Raw genomic sequence first — 24,328 nt, 5'->3', positions numbered from 1 at the left:
ATTGAGAGACAGACACAGAGCGTGAGCAGGGGAGGGGTAGAGAGAGGGGGAGACATAGAATCTGAAGTAGGCTCCAGGCTCCGAGCTGTCAGCACAGAGCCTGATGCAGGACTCGAACTCACAAACTCTGAGATCGTGACCTGAGCCGAAGTCGGACGCTTAACCGACTGAGCCACCCAGGTGCCCCAGGAAGGTAATTCTTATAGCCAACCTTGTTAAGTAATAAATACAATACTTTTCAAATCTGCCTAGTATCAGCATAGTAACCATTCTGTGTGTCTGGCTTTGAAGGTTTATCCTTTGTCATATGTCAGTTTCTTCTAGGATGTGTGGCAAGTAGCACTGCAGTGATAATACTGACAGCGATCATCTACTGAATAGTTGGTATGTGTCAGGTGCTACACTAGACACTTAATACCCATAATTTCATTTAACCTTGACAATAACTCTTAGGCTGTACTGCATCCACATTTTACTGTTGAGGGAGCCTCGAGTGTCCAGAACTTAAAGAACATGCACTCAGCCAAGATTTGAGCCATCCCTCTGGCTTCAGAACCTGTGGATCATCTCCCACTGCCTCTAGTAGGTATGTTTACAACATTACTGAGGATTTCTTTTCTTCAAGGGATGCAGTGGACTTAAAGTATAAGTTAGTAAATACACCCATTTTCAAACCTGATGTCTTTACAAAGAATGGTTGAAGATAAACTAAAATAACCTTGCAAGGTAGTTTAAATAGAAGAAAAAAAAGAGCAAAATTAGCCATCAGTAGGACTGGACAATTCTCGGTCGAAAATCAACTTATGAGTAAGGATTTTTACCAGTGTTTTGATTATTTTTAGGTGAATGAGGCTTTTGCTCCTCAGTACTTAGCAGTTCAGAAGAGTTTGGATCTTGACCCAAGTAAAACCAACGTGAATGGTGGAGCCATTGCTTTGGGTCACCCACTGGGAGGATCTGGAACAAGAATTATGGCGCACCTGGTTCACGAATTAAGGTATCTGATAGAAATTGTTTCATTTTATATTTGCCATCGTTGGTAAAAATGCACGGATTTAGGTTTCCCCAGAACAGTCCAACACTTTTCATTCCTCCTATCCCCCTGTACTGCTTCTCACCAGGAACAAGTTATACCCTTTTTGGCTGAGATTAGAGGTGACTCGGTTGACTTTTTAGGGGCTCTGCACTTGGGATGTGCACGCTTCCTCATGTTTGCCATGGGCTCAGTGTAGCCCCTCAGCACATGCCCCCTCCTGGCTCTGCCCCTACCCGGTGCTGGTACACAGCAGTCAGCACTCACGAGGCCGCCGTCCTCATGGTGCTCGTACTCTAGTGCCCATTACAAGAGCGAGATAAAATTATTTAGGAAACCAGACAACATATTGGGAGGGTTCCCATCTAGATGCTGTCATTTAAGAAACCGAAGCAAACTGCTAGTTTGGGTCTGAGCTAAGTGTTTCCTTCACTGTTGCCAGGGTTCCAGGAGGAGCCTTCTGTGTGTTTGATATCTTTCAGTCCTAATAGAAGAGCTCCTCCTTCCCGTGCTGTGTGTTTTGGACCATTTCTTTCTGTTAGGAACGTTGCAAACAAAACCAAATATGTCAGGCCTAAAAAACAAAAAATCACTCTGGCTCCTGTTAAGTTAAGGTAAATGGGACTCATTTCACTTAATAAGTAATTGAATTGAAATGAGTGACGTGCACCGGAAAGTTCCTAGGTGGCTTTCTCAAGGTCGTTCTGTTAGATTCAGGAATGAGAACAGATTGTGATCCAAAGGAGTCTAATTTTTATGAAAGGGGCATGAAATGCTTCTAAATTACCTGCCTTTTCACATGGACAAACTTCACTAATTGCACTCACTCCAAGGTGCCATAAAAATCCGGAACCATATAAATCAAAGAGGCTGATGGCTCCTCACTCCTCCTCAGAGGGAGCCCGTCTCCACCTGTCTCTGCCACCTCCTGTCTCTTCTTTCCCCCGGCACACCTCAGCGTCTCTGTCTCTCGGCTTCCCCCTTCTGTGTTACCACTTTCTTTTATTACAAGTATTCCGCTTTCTAAATTCTTTCTCCTCTTGCGACTGTAAACCGATATTGAGGATTGGGGAAAAGATTGAGATGAGCTGAGTGAGAATGATTAATGTAGATGTGACCATTATTAATTCTATTTAATTAGTTTTCGAATTAACTCTGTTCGTTTTTTATTCGGGTGGATTTCAGCCACTGCTTTCTCTTGCAGGCGTCGGGGTGGAAGATACGCCATGGGATCAGCTTGCATCGGGGGCGGCCAGGGTATCGCAGTTATCATCGAAAGCACAGCCTGAGGGGCCCGCCGAGGCCCGCTCGCACTTCGAGGGGCCAGGGCCACAGGGAGCCAGGTGACCGTCAGAGCAGCTGCAAAACCACACGTGCCCTGTACTAAAAGTGATTGAGCTCGATGAAGGGATAGTGAGGCAAAAAGATGTGTCTCTCATGAATAAGAGCCCACGCCAGAATAAATAAGTTCTCTCAGATTTGCACCAGATGGGACCTATCTCTGAGCAAACGTCCAACCACAGAGGCCTTAAAAGAATTGGTATAATGCTGAATAATCACCACTTACGCCTTAGATAAGACGAGTGCAAGAAAATTGAATAAATACTGCTTTAACTTCAGTTAATCCTTTCCTGTCATTTCTTGCATTTTTAAAAATTTTTAATTGAGGTAAAATACACGTAAGATAAAATTTACCATCGACCACATTTAAGTGTTATTAAATACATTGATGTTATTGATACAATCCCTGGTGGCATCCATCTCTAGAACTCTCTTCATCTCGTGGAGCTGAAACTCTGAGTCCCTGGTGCCCTCCCCGCGGCCCCCGGCCACCACCATTCGACTGTCTGCCTCTAAGAATCGGACTACCCACGGCCCCGCACAAATAGAGTCATACAGGGTTTGTCCTGTTGTGACTGGCTTATTTCACCAGCATAATGTCCTCAGGGTTCGTCCACGTTGTAGTTCATGTCAGACTTTCCTTCCTTTTTTTTAAGGCTGAAGAATATTCCATTGTATGTAGAGAGCACATTTGTTTATCTCTCCATCCATCTGTGGACGCCTGCTTTGCTGCGGCCCCTTGGCTTATGTGAGTAATGCCGCTCTAAACGAGGCTGGCCAAATCTCTGTTCGTGGCCCTGCTGTCAGTTCTTTGGGGCACGTACCCAGGGGTGGAATTGTTGGGTGTCGTGGTAACTCTGTTTCTCATATGTCCAGGAATCGCCAAACCGTTGTCCACCCTGGCTGCCCCGGCTTACGCTCTCCCCAGCCGCGCGCAAGGGTTCCTCCCATTTCTCCACATCCTCATTGATACTTGCTGTTTTCTGTTTGTTTTTTATAATGGCCCTCCCAATGAGTGTGAAGTTAGGTACCTCGCTGGTTTTGAGTTGCATTTCCTTAATTAGTAGTGATGTGAAGCATCTTTTCCTGTGCTTATTGGCCATTCATATATCTTTTTTGGAGAAATGTCTATTTTAAGTCTTTTTCCCACTTGTTAAATGGAATTCTTTTTTTGTTGTAGTTGAATTGTATTTTTCAAAATTTTGAAACCAGTTTAACTTGTGGTGTTTAATGATGTTCGTAATTCGTTCTGAGGTAAATATCCAAGAAGCAGATTACTGAACTTGGTCCTGATATGTGCTGGTTACGTATTTTAAGTCTTCAAAGACATTTGAGTGGGAGCGTACCTTCTTTTTAAAACAAATTTTTTTAACGTTTACTTATTTTTGAAAGAGAGAGCGTGAGTGGGGGTAGAGGCAGAGAGAGAGGGAGACAGAGAATCTGAGGCAGACTCCAGGCTCCAAGCTGTCAGCACGGAGCCCAGTGCGAGGCTCGAACCCATGAACCACGAGATCATGACCTGAGCCGAAGTCAGACACTTAACCAACTGAGCCACCCAGGTGCCCCTTAAGAAGCGTATTTTTAAATGGAAAATGTGGGGCTGAGAAAAGACTAGAAGTCCAGTCTCACAAGAAGGCATATGATACCTCTCTCTCTCCCACCACCAGCACTTCCAGTGGTCAGAAAGGAATGTTGCTGCTAACGTGGGCTGCGCAGCCAACGAAAGTGGGGAAACAGACAGTAGAAAGTGGCTGTTAGAAATCACTGAGCTTACACGACAATTTAGAGAAGCCTAGTTGAGTGTCACTGGAGCCACAGATGGGAGACCAGAGTTTTGCCCGGATTGCATCCTCCTCCTTCAGCCTCCTCAGTTTATCCGAATTCTGCCCTGTCTTCAGTCCTTGGTTATACATACTCTTAGCCCAGTGGTTCTCAACAGGGGACGGTTTTATCCCCAGGGGTATTTGGCACTATCTGGAGATGTGTTTGGTTGTCATGACTACTGGCATCTAGTGGGTAGAGAGAGGCCAGGGATGCCGCTGAACATCCTGCAGTGCACAGGACGGCCCCCCCAACAAAGAATTCTCTGGCCCCAAATGTCAAGATGGCTGCTATTAAAAAATCCTGCTTTAACCCTCAATCCACCCATGTCCTTCTCATGTCCCTTCTTCATTCTGTGTTTGTTTATATAGGTATTAGCTCTGTGTGTGTGTGTGTGTGTGTGTACATACATAGACACCTTTAAATATAAAAATATTCAGCTTTTCACATTCTGCTGTGATTATATATGAACCAATATTGAGGATTGGAGGAATTTGGGAAGGTGAGATGAATGGGAACAAGTAATACAAATGTGACCATTATTCACTCTTTAGTGCATAAGTTCCTTGTAAACACAGGGACGTCTTCAGTATACTTCACAGATAAGCCTTCTGTCTCTTGCCCCAACGTCTCAGGTCTGCATGGCAGTGGCCTTGCTGCCCTTGAGTGTTGCTTCCAGACCAGTTGTCTTCTCCCTTTTGCAGAACACTGTGCTAGTTGGAGGTTTATGCTACTCAGTGTTACCACCCTACCACTTATCTTTATTTCCATTTCCTGCCTTCCTGCTTGGATGCTGTCCTCAGTGGCTCTATGCTCGCTGCCTCCATCACCTTTTTTTTTTTTTTTTTATCATTAGAGAACATCTTGGTTCTCAGAAGCTTTAGCATCCATTTGGTCAAGGACCTCTCCGTTCCATGACCAAAAAAATACCAAGGACTTCGTCTTCATTCTGTATCAGACACCGGCTCCCTTGGTCATGTCAGCAGGGATTGTCACCGAGAAATCGTTGAAAAGAGGCACTTCCTAGGGAATGTCCCAGCACATGCCTCGGAAAGTTTTATCACCTTTTCCCATAATGGTTTGGTGTCGTTTTATTTGGATATAAAAAGAATGAGATCTTTTTTCTATTTTATTTTCTATTTGGCTGTTGCTAATGAACAGTGTTTGAGTATTCCGCATGTAGCCAGCTTGCTGAACCCTTGTATCAGCTCTGGTCACATAGACAATCTTACTTATCTGTACTGCCCTTCTACACAGGGCTGGGACCTCTGATGCAATGTTGGGAGGAGGGAAAAAATCCAAATCCCGGGTTCCCCATTGAGTATCCATGATCCTTACGATAGGTGTGGGATAGGTACAGTTTACCAAACGAAGGAAGTTTCCACCTATCCCCAGTGTTACTAAGAAATGTACGAATCGTTCACTGTTTCTCCAAAGCACCCTAACCTGGTGTTGCCTCCACCACTTAATGGATCCCTCTAATGTCACAGCCACCTTCGTGTTACCAAATCTACCAGAAACCTTTCTGCCTTCATCTTACTTTTCCAAAACATGACACAAGGGACCCTCCTTTGGTCTTTTGCATCTGTTCCTCCACTAAATCTCTGCTTGTCGGTTTCTCAGGATCGGTCCTCGGCTGTGTGTCTTCTCTCCCTGCATGATTTCATCCCTGGTCCTGGAAACCATCACATTTCCATCCCAACACTGGTCTCTCCAATGCCAGTCTCTTATCTAGCTGCCCTCTAGACATTTCTCTTGGGCATCTCCATCTTACACAATGCTCACACAATAACTTCACCCAACCAACCCTTCTTAGTCCTTCCCTTCATGATCCCGGTAGCTCAAGTCAGAGGCCTCTCCCTCACCCCTTCTATCCTGTTCATCAGCAAGTTTTATCAGTTCCTTCAGAATAGGTCTCAGATCCACCCTCTTCTCTCCACCTCCACCACTTTAGTCCAAGCTACCAGAATCTCTTGCCTGGACAACTGTAAGCCTACCTCCAGACTTGGCCCCCTTTGTTCTCCAAGAAACTGCCAGGGGCACCTTTTTAAAATACAAATTATAGGTGGGAATGCAAGCTGGTGCAGCCACTCTGGAAAACAGTATGGAGGTTCCTCAAAAAACTAAAAATAGGACTACCCTATGACCCGGCAATTGCACTACTAGGTTTTTATCCAAGGGATACAGGTGTGCTGTTTCGAAGAGACACATGCACCCCATGTTTATAGCAGCACTATCAACAATAGCCAAAGTAAGGGAAGAGCCCAAATGTCCATCGATGGATGAATGGATAAAGAAGATGTAGATATATACAATGGAGTATTATTCAGCAATCAAAAAGAATGAAATCTTATCATTTGCAACTACATGGATGGAACTAGAGGGTATTATGCTAGGTGAAATTAGAGAAAGACAAATATCATATGACTTCACTCATATGAGGACTTTAAGAGACAAAACACATGAACATAAGGGAAGGGAAACAAAAATAATATAAAAACAGGGAGGGGGACAAAACATAAGAGACTCAAATATGAAGAACAAACAGAGGGTTACGGGGGGGGGTGTGGGAGGGGGGATGAGCTAAATGGGTAAGGGGCAGTAAGGAATCTACTCCTGAAATCCTTGTTGCACTATATGCTAACGAATTTGGATGTAAAATTTAAAAAATAAAGTTAAAAACTAAAAAATGAATAAAATTTAAATAAAATTTTAAATTAAAAAAATTAAAAAAAAAAAAAGAAAAGAAACTTGGGAAAGGCTTAGCTCAGGGACACCCAGAAACTCTCTGGGAGCATCTGAGGTAGAGAGGAAGTCACTAAAAACCCTTTCAATAATTTCAATAAATTTTACATTGAAAAAGGAAAAACAAAATACAAATTATAGGGTGGCTCAGTCAGTTAAGCGTCTGACTTTGGCTCAGGTGATAATCTCACGGTTTGTGGGTTTGAGCCCCACATCGGGCTCTCTGCTGTCCACGCAGATCCTGCTTTGGATCCCCTGTCTCTCTCTCTCTCTCTCTCTCTCTCTCTCTCTCTGCCCCTCCCCTGCTCGCGCTCTCGTTCTCAAAAATAAACAGAAAGTACAAACTATATCAGGTCAACCCTCTTCAAAGCCCCAAAACAGGTTTGTGTCACAGTTGGAATAAAATCCAGACTCTTTGCCCTCCTTCCCTGTGGCTCCCTGTGCTTCAAACATATGGCCTTTGACTCTTCACATGCTGTGCTCTCTCATGCTTTCAGGCTGTGGCAGGTCTTCCCTCTGCCTGGAACGCCATTTCCTCTGCCTTCTCAGGTCAGACCCCTACTCATCTTAAAAGTCCCAGATGTCCTCTGCTCAGTCAGGGGTTCTCTCTTCCCACTGAGTTCCCCTCCCCGTGACTCGATTGGAGCACGCTGACCTCCATGGAACTCTCCTGAGCTCCTGTTCACTTATTAGCTTGTTTCTTGCCTGTGTCCTTCATTCGACTGTAAGTTCCATGAGGGCAAGGACTTTCGTGTGCAAGGACAGTGCCTGGCACGCGGTAGACGCTCCGTGACGTTGAGAGGACGGATGGGTGGGTGGGTGGATGACGTTTGAAGAAAATGAAAGATGGGAGGATCGCTCGAGTCACACACAAGTAGAGCGAGCTGCAAGCAGCCACTCTCACACAGGTTACCTTTTCTGTCTCCGCAGAGCATAGTGGAAGTGGCTGTGTGCCTGTGTGTTTTCGTGAGAGAAGGAATGGAGAACTGGGTGAAATTCTAAAGGTGTTGTGGCCTGGTGCTAAGGACCAGTAGAAAACAGTAGAGTAACTAAGGGCACTTTACTTGGAACCTAACTACGTGTGGTAGAGAAGCGTTAGGAGGGAAAGCCCCCTCAGTTCCGCCCTAGGATGACCACAGAGTGGATCATCCAACCCAGGTCACTGTCGAGAAGTGAAGGGGACGCTGCTATTTATAACCCGGGGTGGGGGAACAACAAGTGTAAACTGGGACTATCCTAGGCAAACTGGGACATATAGGCACCCTACTTTTAATTAACCCAAGTACACGCCAGTGACTCCACCCCAAGTTCAAGAAAGCTGAGCGAATACTGTTTGAGTATGGATTGTCGGATTTGAAGATTATAAAGTTGGTCACTGAGTGACAGCTGAGCAAACACTTCAAGGAGGTGATGGTTAGCCATGCAAGTGTCTGGACGAAGAGGGGGAGAAACCGCCAGGGGTGGTCCTAAAGCAGGAGTGTGCTTGTGCAAGGAGCCCGTGTGGCTGGAGCAGAGTGAGCAAGGTGGAAAGGGGTCGGAGTCAGAGAAGCATCTGGGTGCAGATCGCGTGGGGCCCGAGAAGCCATTTGTAGGGACTTGGGCTTTTATTCTCAGTAAATCGGACGCACCGCAGGCTTTGGAGTCAAGGACAGGCCTCATTCTGCCCTACTGAAATGAACTGTGGAGGAACAGAGCTGGAGGCCAGTTAGGAGGCTCCTGCAATAATTCAGGCCAGGAAATAACGGTGTCTCGGAGCTGGAGGCAGCAACAGGGCAGTGAGAGGTTGTCAGACTCTGCTCGTACTCTGAAGATGGAAATTTGAGATTTCCTCATGGATTGGCTGTTGGCTGGCAGAGAAAGGAGTCGAGGATGACGCCTGGGCTTCTCAGCCGCTGGGATGGGAACGCTGTGAGTGAAGCAGGTCAGGGGGGTTCGGTAGTTCGTTCAGATGCCGGATGGGCCCTCGGGTGAGGGACTCTGGCGTGTGGGGTGGAGCCAGATCTGTAAGTCACTGGCGTTTAAGTGGCACTGGATCAAGAATTAGTGGGCTCTGTCCAAGATGGATCCAAACAAGGAAAGAGAACAATTTTTCCTCCTATTGATACTCTTCGGTTTTCGTTTTTTCCTCACCCCACATAAATAAGTGCTATCTCTTCTACCTTCGTGGGAAAAAATTACAATTTTTTTACTAAATCAAGTCACTTAAAAGGTAGGATGGGAGCATATGTGTTTTGAGGTACTCTGGAGGGAATGCCTTTGTAAAATGAGAAATCATTGAAGTCACCACGCGAACAATGACTCCCTTTCCCTTTCTCTTCACCTCGTTTTTTATCCTGAAAGTGAATCCTGGGTTTTATAAACGAGGTTGACTTGCACTGAGGAGTCTTTGTGCCAGCAGCCAGCCGGGGACACTTCTTCCCCTAGGTGGCACCACCGGCCTGTGCTGCCTCGGTCCCCTGCTCCGAGGCATCTCACGGGTGGCTTCTCTCAGCAAAGCCGGCCACTCTTGGTCCTTCTCCCTTCCTGGGAATTGAGGCAGGGAGAGAAGGAGCCAGAAGTAAACAAACCTAACACCGCAGGTGGGGGACAAAAATCTCTTTCACCTGCTGGCCATTGGGGTCCTGGTGCAGGAACTTGGGAGTCCCGCTGGCCAAGGACACTCCCTGTATCTGTCCTCGGTGAAAACAGCAGAAGCAAAGCCCCAGAGCCAGGGGGACCAGGGTTACGACCACCTCTGAGCGGCTACTGCCAAGCCCCCTGGAAGCTGTCAGTCCGGCTCCCACCCCCACCAGCTGGTGGCACAGGGAGAACCGGCCTGAGCCGCAGAGGATGAGGCAACAGTCACGGTCCCCCCTACTTTTCCCGTCAGGGACACTTGGAGCCCGGGAGGCCCCTCGTCTTCACTCCAGACCCTATATATTTCAGAGTCCCCAGCTGCCCACAGAGCAAGGGCAGCGGGGGCTGCTTGTATGCTCCCTGTCACACGTCCATGGACCTCAGCGGATGGGGCCCCAAGCAGTGAGGGCTGAGGGCTGTGGCAGCAGCCGGGACACGGAGATCGAGGAAAGACACATGGCGAGAGCTGTGCCCTGAGCCCTAGCCTTGCTTCCCCAGGGACAGGACCCCTGCCTTGGACTCCATATATACCCCGGCGCCTCTGGTGTGAGAGCCATGGTAAAGGAGCACCTGACAGACGGACGTAAAACTCTTCAGGACCTCGGCCAGTGTGGAGGACAAGGCCCCGGCTGCGTGTGCTGCACAACATCCACCCTCCCCACCGTTCACCCTGTTCCAACAAGTTAGAGCAAAGGAAACTAGTGAGACGGGGTCCTTCCTGTCTCAGCACAGGCAGCACGCAGACGTGTTCGAGAGGCCTGAAGCCATTGCAGAAGCAAGGGACTCTGGCAGGAGAAGTAAAAGCCAGGCTTGTGCTTTGAACATGCAGCCCCCCTGGAGCCTTTAGTTATTTAAGAGAGAGAGTAGGGGGGAAGCAGAGAAAGAGGGAGACTGAGGATCTGAAGCGGGGGGCCCGTGCTGAGTGGAGAGAGCACGACCTGAGCCAAAGTCGGGCACTTAAGCGACTAAGCCACCCAGGCACCCCCCTCAGGAGCCTTTTAGATACAAGACAAGATGAAATCAGAAACTACAGAATGAGAGAACACGCCAATACTGAGAGCAAAGAGCAAGCTATGCTGGCTATTTATACACATACACACACACACACACACACACACACACACACACGTATGCACGTATGCACACACACACACACACACTGCATTTCTACCTTGCGAAGAGAAGCAAAGTCACCAGGAGCTGAGGCCCACAGTGCAGATGAAATAGAACTCACAGCCCAGCTAGTCTTTACATGTGTGCCTGGTGGGACATGGGCCTGGGGCTGGGACACAATGGGATGCGGAGCCAGGACCCCAGGCACACCATCCCCCAGGGCCCCAGGCACACCACCCCCCAGGCCCCTAGGCCTGCATCTTCAGGGAGAGAACCAGCAGCACCCTGCAACCAGCATGGCTCCAGACTTGCTGGAGACCGACTGTATGCGTGGGTCGTCACCCAGCCTGCTTTCCAGTCCCCGTGCGTAGCTCAGAGCCTGACGACGCGCAGATTAGCCCAGCCCTGAGGAAGGGCGCTCTGGCAGGTGCGAGAATTCGGTTCCGCGTGCTGCTGTGTGTCCATCATGTGAGCTCCCGGAGGTGAGCCCGGGCCCACCAGTGGGTTCCCGCTGCACATGGTGAGTGGAGACAAGACCTCCAGCTGGAAGGATAATGGCGGAGTGAGGACAAACCAAGTCATGAAGGATACGGCCGTGTTTAGCCCCTTTGAGCTATTTTTTAATTTTTTTAAGTTTATTTATTTGAGAGAGACAGAGACAGCATGAGCAGGGGAAGGGAAGAAAGAGGCGGGGAGAGAGAGAGACTCCCAAGCAGGCTCTGCACTGTCAGCACTAGCCGGATGCAGGGCTCGAAGTCACGAAACTATGATATAACAACCTGAGCCAAAACTGAGCGTCGGACACTTAACCAACTGAGCCACCCATGCGCCCCAGCCCCGTGGAGCTTTCTTTTTTTTTTTTTTTTTTTTTTTTTTAAATTTTTTCCCAACGTTTTTTATTTATTTTTGGGACAGAGAGAGACAGAGCATGAACGGGGGAGGGGCAGAGAGAGAGGGAGACACAGAATCGGAAACAGGCTCCAGGCTCCGAGCCATCAGCCCAGAGCCTGACGCGGGGCTCGAACTCACGGACCGCGAGATCGTGACCTGGCTGAAGTCGGACGCTTAACCGACTGCGCCACCCAGGCGCCCCCCGTGGAGCTTTCTTAATGACATTTTTAGAACACATAGGAGGAAGTCCTCTTTACATGGGTGCAAAGCAACGCCAGCAACTTTTCTCCAGGACGCAGTAGAGGGTAAAAATAGAAAGACTCGTAAAACCAGAAATGTCAACTATAGACAAAAACCACCATAAGCTCTTGTACACTGACTTACTAACTATGCTTTAAAGTACATATGCAGGGGAAAAATAAGTCATTCCATTAAAATGCTCATAGTGTTCATACCAAGATGGTGAGGTGATGACATAAATGTGGTGGAATATTCTGCAGCAGTGAAACAAACTCCCAATAGACACAGACTAATCTCACAGCTATGTTTTTGGGGAAAAAAGACAGCAAACAATGCATGCTATATAATTCCATGTATATGATGTTCAACAAACAGGCCTAATCTATGATGATAGAGGTCAGAACAGTGGTTACCTTTGGAGGGAGTAGCTCCTAAGAGGGACACTGGGGAGTGTACTAGGGTGCTGGAATATTCCCCATTTTTATCTGGGTTGTGCTGACCCAGACGCACACATATGTAAAAGTTCACTGGACTGTACACTTAATAGGTTATTACAAGTGGCTTATTAACATAAACCAAGGGTACGTGAAGTAATATTTGAGGAGACTGTAGTGGCCATCCAGGCGTGTCCATGCATACATGACTGTTCCTCATTTGGGTAGCATTGTTCTGGGTGGATCGTGGACTTGATATGGTGGGTCCATGAAACTATCATTTATGCCATTTTGTAAAACGATTCAGAAGATACCCCTGGAAGTGAGCACCGTGGAGTTCACAGAAATGTAGGGTCACAACCAAGGGACCTTAAGAAATCTAAGAAAACACGAATGGCACATTGGCACTATATACAAATATCAAACCATTATGTTGTATGCCTGAAACTAATATGATATTTTATGTTGATTATATCTCAATTAAAAGAAACTTAAAAAATAAAAAGTCAGCATGATGAACTCTACCCCTGCTCCGAGCGCCAAGGGAGAGTGATACATGAGGCCTCCTGGGACTTTTGTATACACCTTAGAGTGAACCCAGCTCCTGAGCTGAGCCAGGTGTTTCTGCTGCCTGTAAGAATGCCACCGATACATCCAACCTCTTTCCCTCATCCCGAGCCTCCTCTGCATGGGGCAGGAGCTACACGGATCCCGGACCCACAGCCCAGCCTACCTTTGTGGCCAATCCCTGTTTGTCTTGTCTGATGGGACTCCCTCTTGGCCGCCAGCCCAAGCGTACTGGGGAGACTCAAAATATCTGGGTTGCCTGGGACTGCTCCCTTGAAATCCGTGGACCTGTGACCTAAGTTCACAGGAGGATTCTCAATGACCTCGGCCATGCGGGAGTTTACCAACAGAGGAGCTATTCTGCTCCCGGGAATGGCCAGAGGAATTCTGGCTAATGGACCACAAGCCGTATTTTTTCAAATCAAAGCTATCAGGAGCCAGAGGCTTCTGCAGAAAGCTAGGACACCCGAGGGCTCCGTGCAGTGGTACCAAGCAATGAACCTGCCTCACAGTGCGGGACAGCAAGGAGATTTCATGTTCAACCTTGTCACAGTGGAGGGGAGGGAAAGAGGTCTCTGAAAACGTGAGCCATATGTTCGTCACCATACAGGTCTGCAGTCTGAATTCACACTACCGATGTGGTCTGAAAAACAAAAAGCCCTACAGCCGGAGAATTGTAAGTGGTTCCCAGGTGCCCAACCAAAGTGACTGCAGCCCTCTCTGGAAGGGCTTGCCTTCAATTAAATAAGATGCATCCTAACATCAGAGATACTCACAGAATGAGCACTGGCAAATCCATGGACTTGGCTGGCTCTGATTGTGGGAAGCGTCAGGAGGCAATACAGTGTACTGAAAACTGAAAGTGCTTGAGTGTCTCTGAATATGTGTGACCGCTCCGGTCCCTCCGGTCCTCTGGGACTACCTCTGTCCTTACAACACGGAGCAGACAGCAGCCAGGCTGCAGGAAGCCGAGAGAGTGGCTTTCTCCTTGAGTAGGTGCCAGCGAGGAAATTCCTCTGTGGATTAAATTTGCATCAAGAAGCCAGCAGAGGAGAGAAAAAGCAGAACACATGGCACAGGGAAAAGACATGCACTGAGGACAACTGAGCAGGAAGAGGTGTGGGCGGGACACACAAGTCAGGGCTCGGCTGTGGCACGGCTGCAGGGCGGTGAGAAGTGAGCGTGTGGAAACACCAAGTCCACAGACACGCCCCTCGATTCTTCTGAAAGGGACTCCTTTGCTTTTCCTACAGGGAGGGGACATGAAGGTCCCTGGAGGGATCATACCCTATCTGGGAACCCACTGAAAAAGCCCTGAAATGATTAAATGCAAGACAGGAGAGAATTATAGGTTAGCTGGCCTGGACCGTGTGAGTCAGAGAAGAGTTCCGGTCAAGGAAGGGTTGCTTTTCCCCACCTTTTCCTTTTTTTTCTTTTTTTTGCTTGCAAAGAGGTTTGCATAGAGGAGATAGGCTCCAAGATGGGTCTCAAAGGATGAGAGTGCTGTCTGATGCCCATGGCCGTTAACTCTTTATTGCCCGAGCGGGATGCTGTGCCCAACGATGCAGCTGTGGGCTTCTCGGTGAGCCATCCATGGCACCCTCGCTTCTGGAGCCTCCCCTCACTGCCTCTGGGCAGCTTCAAGCCCTGCCCGCAGGCTGCCCCACCTGCAGGGGATGTGAAGAGTGTGGTCTCAGCAGCTACCCCTCCCAGCAGCAGGCCAGAGGAAACGCCCATGTTTGAGGGCCTGCCCCAGGAGGACCCCAAGGAGGAGGCAGAACACGCCATAACACACAGGCCAAGTGATGGAAGGCCCGGTGCCCACAGAGGGCACCCAGGTCCCACAGGAAGCCAGCCCAGGGCTCCAGCCAGGGTTCTTTCTCCCCAACACTGAATCTGACCCTCCAAGTCCTAAACGTCTGCCAGGCCTCATTCTCCAAATATTTAGTGAGCATCTTCACATAACAATAAAAACAGAGAGAAGGGTCATTATCAGTAACATTAGCCCACACAGATGCAGAGGCTGTGATTGGCCAAGAGAGGCAGGTTAGAGACCTTTCCTTGCTGTTCACATGGAATCCTGTCATCCGAAGCCTGACAGGCCTAACCTCCACTTCACCTGGGGACCCTGAGACCCAGAGAGGGAAGTGATTTGCCCTAGATCACGGCTCCCATCAACAGCCGTGCTGGCATGTCAAGCCCCACACAGCGTGGTGTTTTATCTCTTTTTCTTGCTGTTTTGTAAATTCTCAAAGCTCATCCCCTGACCTCCCAGGATGCCTTTTACAGCTGAGCACAATAAGCTGAAATATAGCCCCAGAAGTTCCTAAAAGGAATCTACAGAGCCCTCATTCCTGAAATTTCCTAAGTCTCTCCTCCCAGAACATTCCAACCCCAGACATCCCTTCTCCCCAAACATGCCAACTCTAGATTTTTGGCATTAAAACTTTAATAAGGTCTATCTACTTCCAGACGAGCCTGATCCTGCTCTGCCCAGAAACGTCAACCCGATTTCTGTCAAGCCTAGTGTTAAAAAGAAAACCGTAGGCCCAAAATGGTGTCACTTACGTTAAGGCCCCAAGCCAGAAAACCAAGGCTTAACACATAAGCTAACTGCAGTTAGGGTTAACCCCCCAGGAATGTAACCCCCAGGGATGTAATCTTTAACCAGTCAACACAGGAATTTCCCCATCAGCACTAGGAAATTTACTGATAGACAGACCCTTTACTGATGGTTCCCCTTAGGAGGGTGACCTTGCCAAAATCATGAATTCTTTACCAATAATTCCTTTTTTCTGTTCCCTCTCTACCTTTAAAAACCTTTCCTTTCCCGTAGCCCTTTGAAACTCTCCCTACTTGCTAGATAGGATGCTGCCTGATTCAGGAATTCGATTTTTAATTTTTTTTTAAGATTATTTATTTGTTTTCAGAGAGCATGCGAGTAGGGAAAGGGCAGAGAGAGAGAGAGAGAGAGAGAGAGAGAGAGAGAGAGAATCCCAAGCAGGCTCCACACTATCAGCCCGATGTGGGCCTTGAACTCACGAACCATGGTATCATGACCTGAACCTAAATCAAGAGTTAGAACTTAACCAACTGAGCCACACAAGCACCCCATGAGTTCAACTTTTTAATGTTTACTTGGTTGAATTTTTGTTATTTAACACACTGGCTGGCAGTGACAAAATCCAAAATGAATTTCTTGGAGGCATTTGGGGACAATGAGAACACAGGCACAGTACCCTGTGAACCCGGTAAGTTCACTGTCTTCCTTGCCATTTCCTAGGGGCTGTGAGTTCCTCTTGGTTCCCAGCTCTGCTCTTTCTGCATACAGGCTCCTGATATAACTGACTTTCCTTTACAGGGCAGATCAGTTTACACTGGCAGATGGGTCTGCCCCAAGCCCAGCTGAGCTGGTGTATTTGCCCAGAGCCCACATGAGCTGGCAGAAGGGTCCACCAGAGCCATGCCCCCAGTCTTTCAGACCACAGGACCCTGGGGTGGAAAACCCCAGTCCTTAGCTCTGTCCCTGGATTCCACACTGGGAACCGCTGGTGGTAGCTGCAGTCTTCCATTTTGTTTGGCATCAACCCACAGTCCTCATTCCTTGGGGTTTGCAGATTCAATCCCTCCCCCAGTCCAAGTTTCCTTGGGAATTGGTGCTGGCGCGCACAGCGCCTCCTTGTGGCCAGGACTCAGTTGACATCTCTTGTTTACTGCCAATATGTTAAGACGTACATGTTTCTTTGTCTTCTTTTGTGTAGATAAGGGCTATTGCTAATGGGGATCTCGGAGGTCAGAAAGCTGAAAAAGTTGGCGGGCACTGGTCAAGAGTTTAAAGGCTATTAGAGCTCAACACTTCAAGAAGACTCTCGTGATGGGATAAGTTGGTCACGGAACAGGTTGGATTGGACTAGGTCACCAGCCAACCTCAAGAAAACTTCCGAGCAACGAGGTACGCTCTAAAACGTGCACGATCCCCAATCCAACAGCGATCCCTTGTAGGCATTAGTCTGGCGCCACAAAACCCCAAGTCTTCGCTAACAGGATCCTTAAATTCTAAAGGGCCAAGCGCGCCACCTTCCAGCACACCTGCTTATTTTACATCTAACAACTACAGTCCCGGAAGTGGTGGGTCATCTTGCAAAAACAGCAAAATCTCACTCAGCTTGTTTCATGTCCTGAAGAACGTGGCAACTGTCAGGCTGGGGGCCCCAAAATATGGCTGGACAGAAATGTGAGTTAATTCCATTTTGCAGCTAGGGTCCTCCCAAACTACTGCCAGCCCTCGGGGGAATTAAGCCCTAGCAATAAAATGGTCAAGGGGAATGTTCCAATTAGATAAGATCACTTCAGCACTTGAAACAGAACAGGAAAACTGTTTTAATTGGCAAGCAGAAGCCTCCAAAAGGTTTCAACATTCCAAAGCAGTCTCCAAAGAACTGGAAGATTCATTACAGAAGGCTAATGAAATATTAAAGATGGAAGAGGTGCCTAAAACAAAAGACTCTTAAGACCAAAATCCTACTGCTCCCCTCTTTCCTGCTTGAGTGCTCATTCAACTAACCCTTTGTCTTTTCCCACCCTGAAAAGTCTACACAGCTGCAAACAAAAGTCCGCCAAGTTAATGGCCTTACAGATACCCCTGTGTCTACCTTCAGAGAAGGGCCCCTATAAGGGACCCTTCCAGAATGGATGAAATTAAGGAATCACCTGGGAAACTGCTATGTTATTCCCTTAAAAAGCCAAGGGGTAACTGGTAGAGCACAGAACCAGCAAAGGCTGAAAATTCTTACTGGAATTGGCTCTTCTGAGTCTTTGTCTGTAATGCCCAGTTGAGAGAGGAAAAGAAAACTTCACACTGTCCCTTGCTTTCCAAATCCAGACCTATTGGTTATTGATCTTTTCTGCACCAGAGAAGCCACTGACTTCTTGCTCACCTCATTTGCGTAATCTGGCTCGGCTTCCTGCCTGCCTGGGACGCACAGGTTCTTTCTTTGCCTCTCACCGGGAGTGACTCTAGATTTGGGAAGGTGAGTATCATTTGCACCCTCTTGGGAGAGCCCTCTGACACCAAAGGGGGGCTATTCAATACTTCCAGAACTATTTAAAATCACAAGTATGGGGGCGCCTGGGTGGCTCAGTCGGTTAAGCGTCCGACTTCAGCTCAGGTCACCATCTCACGGTCCGTGAGTTCGAGCCCCACGTCGGGCTCTGGGCTGATGGCTCAGAGCCTGGAGCCTGCTTCCGATTCTGTGTCTCCCTCTCTCTCTGCCCCTCCCCCGTTCATGCTCTATCTCTCTCTGTCTCAAAAATAAATAAACGTTAAAAAAAAAAAAAATTTTTTTTAAATAAAAAATAAATAAATAAATAAATAAAATCACAAGTATGTAGCCAGAGGGAAAGAAGCAAATTGAAAATAATGTCACTTAATTTCTTTGAGGAATTGAAAGCAACTGTCCTCATCTTACTCACTTTTGCAAAATGAGAAAGTCATCTCTGAGAGGCAATTCAAAATCCACCTATTCCTTTCCCAACCCCCAAACTTCTGTTTAGCTCAGAAGGCTTATTACAAACTCTTGGCCTTAGGAAACCAAAGTCCTTCAAAGAACTTTCATTTCCCTCTTTGTCCCTTGAAGATACAAACCTTGTCATGTCAGTGAAATGTAAACACATTTACAATGAGACTACAGGGGGGCAAAGGGGATTTTGCACCCAAACTCCAACATAGCTTCCTTAAGATTAATTCCTGGGGCAAATACAAATCTTAAAAATTTGGGCGCCTGGGTGGCTAAGTTGGTTGAGCATCTGACTTCAGCTCAAGTCATGATCTCACAGTCTGTGGGTTGGAGCCCCACATCGGGCTCTGCGCTGACAGTGTGGAGCCTGCTTGGGATTTTCTCTCTCCCTCTCTCTCTCTCTCTGCCCCTCTGCCGCTCACGCTCTCTCTCTCTCAAAAATAAATAAACATTAAGAAATCTTCTCCACAGATATTAGTAACTATGGGGTCTTTGCATGTCTGCATGTTTATGCGTGTGTCCAAATATAAATTTGGATATCTATCTATATGTTGCAAATAGGAGTTATTTTTCTACCTCTGGATGATATTGCTAAAATTCATTTGTGTAGGGGTGCCTGGGTGGCTCAGTCGGTTAAGCGGCCGACTTCGGCTCAGGTCATGATCTCGTGGTCCGTGAGTTCGAGCCCCGCGTCGGGCTCTGTGCTGACAGCTCAGAGCCTGGAGCCTGTTTCAGATTCTGTGTCTCCCTCTCTCTGACCCTCCCCCGTTCATGCTCTGTCTCTCTCTGTCTCAAAAATAAATAAACGTTAAAAAAAAATTTTTTTTTTAAATAAAATTCATTTGTGAAAGAGCTCTATTTAGTTGGTTTGAAGGCAAGTGCTTGCTAGGATTGGACATTCTAAAAGTCTCAGAAAGATAGAAACTAACCCAAGTGTTTTTTCAAGTTCATGTGATCTGGGAAAATAGTCGGTTCTTTAATTAAGACAGATATTCTTTAAAGTTCTCAGCATTAAAATGTAAACTTTTATTCCTTCTGGGTTTACTGAAAGTCAAATAAATCGATATTATCTGTTACAAAATTCTTTAAAAAAAAAAAAACAGCTGGAGAGAATGATTGACCTTGACGTTTTGTGAAGATTTTGTGGGTAACCTAAGCATAATTTTTACAAACAAGTAGATTGAATAGATGTAAATAAAATTAAAATTTTGGGCAAACTTTCTTATTTCTCAAATAATTTTTACACCCAATGTGGGGATCGAACTCACAACCCCAAAGTCATACACTCTACCAACTAAGCCAGGCAGATGCCCCTGAGTAGACTTTTAAATTGTCTCCCAAATCTTTTTGGTAACCCAAAACTTTAAAAGTTTTGCTGAGTTAAGTGATGAGTCAGTTAAAGTCATTAAATATCTAGATCACTTCCAAATAAGATAAAATACTGAAACGTTAATTACTGAACACAGGTTTATCTACTTTTGGCTTCCTTATTACAGAGAAACTAAAGATAAATTTGGGTCTGTTAGCAAACGTGTTCTGTGCTTTGTTGGAAGATTATGCTATGAAGAAGCACATGTTTCTAGAAATTATGAAATGTATTCCTAAATTTGCCAACCTAAAGAATGCTAGTGTAACAGACAGTTCACAATTGCTTACTTAGTCACTTTCACTAGGAATTAAGTTTCCTAAGAGTTAAGAATTCTAATAACTGTAACTAAGACCACTGGAAATAAGGGAGACATCTCTGCATACAAGACAATAGGATGTGTGTTTTCAGTACAAAAAAGTACGAGGAATGGACATACATTTTTGTTGAGGGAAAAGAAAGTAATTGTGTCCTAAAGTGAGGCTGGTTGTTTAAAAAGGAAAAATGTAGGACAAAATCTGAATGTCAGAAAGGAAGTTGTAAGGCTTGTGGAAAAGGAATCTTTGGAAAGAAATTTTAATATGTGATCAGGCTGATTTTCATCAAGGCGGCAGCGGCTGAATCTATAGGATTTGTGCGTAAGTGGATAATGCCCATCTTGCTTCTGCGAAACTGGCTCCTGATTGCCAGACTTTTGCCACCACCCCCCACCCCCGAATCAGAGAAATGAAGGTGGACGAATAGTGGCTGTAAATTAAATGAACAGTCCCCGCTACGGGGAAAACCCAGACGGCTGCTTGGTTCTTCCTGACTCCCTGCAAACCCCATTGTTTGGTTGCTACATTCCTTCACCCGCCATAGGGCACTTAAGACCATTCCAATGATAAACAGACATTGGTGGGGAGACTGCCGTAATATTGCAAAAACAGTCGGTCAGCAACGTCTGCCTCGTCAGGTCCATAATGCTGGAAAAACTGATTCTGACGTCCTCCTTACGGACCTTTGTACACCCGCAGCTGAACTTTCTTCAGTTGTCACTTGGTACGGGTTACCAATATGTCCCCATTTTTGTCTGCATCGTTGCTGGATGGGTTGAAGCTTCTCCCTGGTTGAAAAAACAAAAGCAAAAAAAAAAAAAAACAAAAAAAAAAAACAAAAAAAAACACCATGGAAAAAAAAATTCTGTTAGAAAATATGTTTTCCGCTTGGAGTATACCTTCTATGGTGTCCAGGGATCAGGACATCCACCTCACCGGGCAAGTCATACACACTTGAATGAAAACCTTGCAAACTTCTTGGAATTCTTGCCTCGTGTTGGTATGACCAGCCACCGTCAATCTCTAACGTCTTATGCTCAAGCCTGTCACCGTCAGGTTAAAGAAGCCTTTCTGATCTCAATTCAAAGGATTCTGTTGGTCATTGCTTACAGCCTTGTAATTAGGTATACTGGAAATGTCATCAAAGGAAGACAGCCCTCGAACCCCACCGGCAGGAACCTTTGCAAGCACTCCTGACCACCGATACTGCTGCAAAACTGGAAGGTATTGGGCTTTGGGTCCAGTTCACACAGCTGAAGAAAGCTTCACCTAACACCTAACACCTGGTTCTGTGCAGACGCTAGAGGCCCCCAAGCCAAAACTGACCCGAAAGAGAAGTAGCTGACATCAAGGTAGACTCCCCAAGACTACAGATCAAGACTTCGTACTTTCGAGCAACATGAAACCCTTTCTCCTGTGTGTCCTTTCCTTTAATCTGGCATTGTCCTGGAAAGATAATACCCTCATCTCTCTCTCCCAGGCCATTGCTAACGAGGAATAACCTCTGGAATTTAGAACAGCTTTTTATTTCAGCCTGTAGGAAAAAAGCAAAACAAGACCCCTCATTGGTTGACTCTCCATCATTGATACTGTTGAGTTAGAAGGGACCCTCCAGGGGCTTTCATGATTCAGGATTCACTCCTTTTGGCAGATCCCTACTTCTTTCATCAGGGATAAATATAAATGAGGCTATGATCAGAAACTCCTCTTTAATTCTTGAAATTATTGCAGAACCCACTACCAAAGTGATAGCTGCCCAGCTAAGACCCTGAGACTCTCTGGCCAAAGATGCTCTTGATAATTGAATAGCCCTCGATTATCTTTTTTTTTTTTTTAACGTTTATTTATTTTTGAGACAGAGAGAGACAGAGCATGAACGGGGGAGGGGCAGAGAGAGAGGGAGACACAGAATCGGAAGCAGGCTCCAGGCTCTGAGCCATCAGCCCAGAGCCCGACGCGGGGCTCGAACTCACGGACCTCGAGATCGTGACCTGAGCTGAAGTCAGACGCTTAACTGACTGAGCCACCCAGGCGCCCCCCCTCGATTATCTTTTTAGCTGGACAAGGAGGTATCCGCTGTACCCCACACCGTTTGCTACGGCCTGGATTAACCCTTCTGGGGAAATCGAAAGTCTATTACATAAGACCACAGAGCAAACCACTTGGCCTAAAAGAGTGACTCCTTCAGCAGGGTCTTTCTTTGACTTATTCCATTCTGTTTGGTTTGGGTCTTGGGGACCATGGCTCTGAAGTGCACTCCAAACATTGGGAATTATCCTGCTTACAGTGATCATAGTAATCCCCCTGGTGCATTACATACTCTCAAAGCTTTAAATGCATGTTCACAGCTGCTGACCACTAAGCAAATTCTCTAAGGCTGGAGTGTCAGAAAAGGAACAAAGAGGACAGCCGACTGAAAAATTATGAACCTAAGGTTGCGACCTGTGAATATCACAGAGATTAAGCAAAAAAAATGTCATGACCTGTGAATACCACACAAAAGTTGACCAGAAATGCAGCTGAGAGTGGCTCTAATGCCTTGAATCTTGATTATATCTCTCGGTTAAGCTGCGAGTCTGATCCAAGGGGGTAATTGTTAAAAAGAAAACCGCGGGCCCCAAATGGCATCACTTAGGTTAAAGCCCCAAGCCAGCAAACCAAGGCTCAACACCTAACCTGACTACAGTTTCAACCTCCTGAAATGTAACATTTAACAGTCCACGTGGATTTCCTGGTCAGCACTAGGAAGTTTACTGACAGACCCCACCTAAAATAATGGTTTCTTTGCTAATAATTTCCTTTTGTTCCTGGTCCCTCTTCATATTTAAGAACCTTCCTTTTCTGTAGCCCTCTGGAGCTCCCCTTTACTTGTGAGCTGGGACGCTGCCACTAATAAAGACAGTTAGATCTTTAATTGACTCAGCTGATTTTTTGTTATTTAACACTAGGAAAACCGAAGCTTGTGTGGATTTCTCTTTGTGGTCCCTAACTCCGGGCATGTCACCTTCTGAGCTGCTTTGAGACAGCCCCACCCCACTCCAGGGCCCCCAGACAGAAGAGGGTGTTTGCCACCCCCTTGGGGGGAAGGCGGGGGGAGAAAATCCTCCCCCAGGAAGGACAGGACAGGTAAAGGAAACATTACACCTCAGGTTTCCTGACTTGAGATAGGGGAGGAGGAGAGATGGGCAAAGGTGAAAGCCGCTGAGGGCATCGAGTTAGAGAAGGGAGCAGAAGGTGGGGGGAGGTTCTGCCGAGTGGGGTCAGAGGTGAGGCTTCCCAGGAACCACCCCTCCCTGGCATCCTATGGGGGGGGGGAGGGGGCAAAGTGGCTGAAGTCAGAGGTCCTCTCCGAGCACACTGCTCCTTCAGAGGCCAGAAATGAAGGCATCCTGTCCCGTCCCACCCCCCCCCCCCCCACCTGTCACTCTCTCTACTGTCCCTGGGGCAACGGACTCCTGAGCTCAGAGGCCTCTGGGACAGTAGCAGGTCCCCTAGGTGGCAGGTAGGCTGTTAGACAATGACTATAGGTCCTGTCCAGTCCCCTCTGCCGTTTGCATCAGACCACCCCAAAGTGGGGGGTACGGGGAGGGTGGGACCTCCCGGAGAGAGTGGGAGGAAGATGGAGAGAGTAGGAAGTGAGGTGGGGGGGAGGGGGGGAGGCTCCCCGATGGGAGGCTCCCCTCCCCTCCCGTTGTGGGGTGCGGGGCGGGGCCAAGAGAAAGGCCGGGGAGGCGCAGGAGGGGAGCCGAGCAGAGATTGGCCGCCAGGCCTCTCAGGCCACCGCTCACCCCGGGAAACGTGAGTCCCCGCGGCTACCAGCGGGAGGGGCCCATCTTCTGAGGGGGCGGGGGCGGTGCCTGGCCCTCCGCCAGGGACTCCCGGGTTGGGGAGCCTTCTTTCCCTCCGTCCCCACAGGGCACCGTGGTGTTTCATGGACTCTGGGCGCTTCCAGCAGCAAAGAACCAGAAAAACTGGAAGTGAAATCCTGTGGCCTAGATCACTAGTGGACCGTGGCGATGATCTGAACTGTTGCCTCAGGTGACCCCTAAGGTTGCGTTTTTACCCACAGAAGAATGGCCCCGTTGGAACTGGAGTGCTGGGTTCAACCCGGCCTCTTGGGCCTCTGACTCTGACCCTCGGGCACTAACTACCAGCATCTCTTGAGCCCGTACTCTTGATGTGCTCACCTGCTTCTCGGCCTCTGGTACATGCTTGCACGCTGAGGGCCTGTCTGGAGGTCCGGTGGCCTTAAGCCAAAGAGCCTAACAGTAGAATCCTGGGCATCCTGGGCATTCGGAGGAAAATGCGTTTGGTCAACAGAAACTTCG

General features: G+C 47.4%; 1 protein-coding gene across 2 annotated transcripts in view; it reads left to right on the top strand.

The window, feature by feature from the left end:
* ACAA2 (acetyl-CoA acyltransferase 2) overlaps positions 1–2,652 on the top strand; it is a 34,093-nt gene extending 31,441 nt beyond the window's left edge. For both annotated transcript variants that reach the window (XM_060611850.3, XM_060611851.3), the window contains 2 exons: positions 843–997; positions 2,238–2,652. In XM_060611850.3, coding sequence (XP_060467833.3) covers positions 843–997; positions 2,238–2,322 — 240 coding nt within the window. In that variant the 3' untranslated portion in view covers positions 2,323–2,652. The remainder of the gene's footprint in view (positions 1–842; positions 998–2,237) is intronic.
* Positions 2,653–24,328: the final 21,676 nt, after the last annotated feature.

Source organism: Panthera onca, chromosome D3 (genome assembly GCF_046562875.1).
Source record: "Panthera onca isolate mPanOnc1 chromosome D3, mPanOnc1 haplotype 2, whole genome shotgun sequence".
Lineage (NCBI taxonomy): Eukaryota > Metazoa > Chordata > Mammalia > Carnivora > Felidae > Panthera > Panthera onca.
The sequence above is the reverse complement of the archived record's forward strand: the minus strand, read 5'-3'. Positions and strand labels throughout refer to the sequence as shown.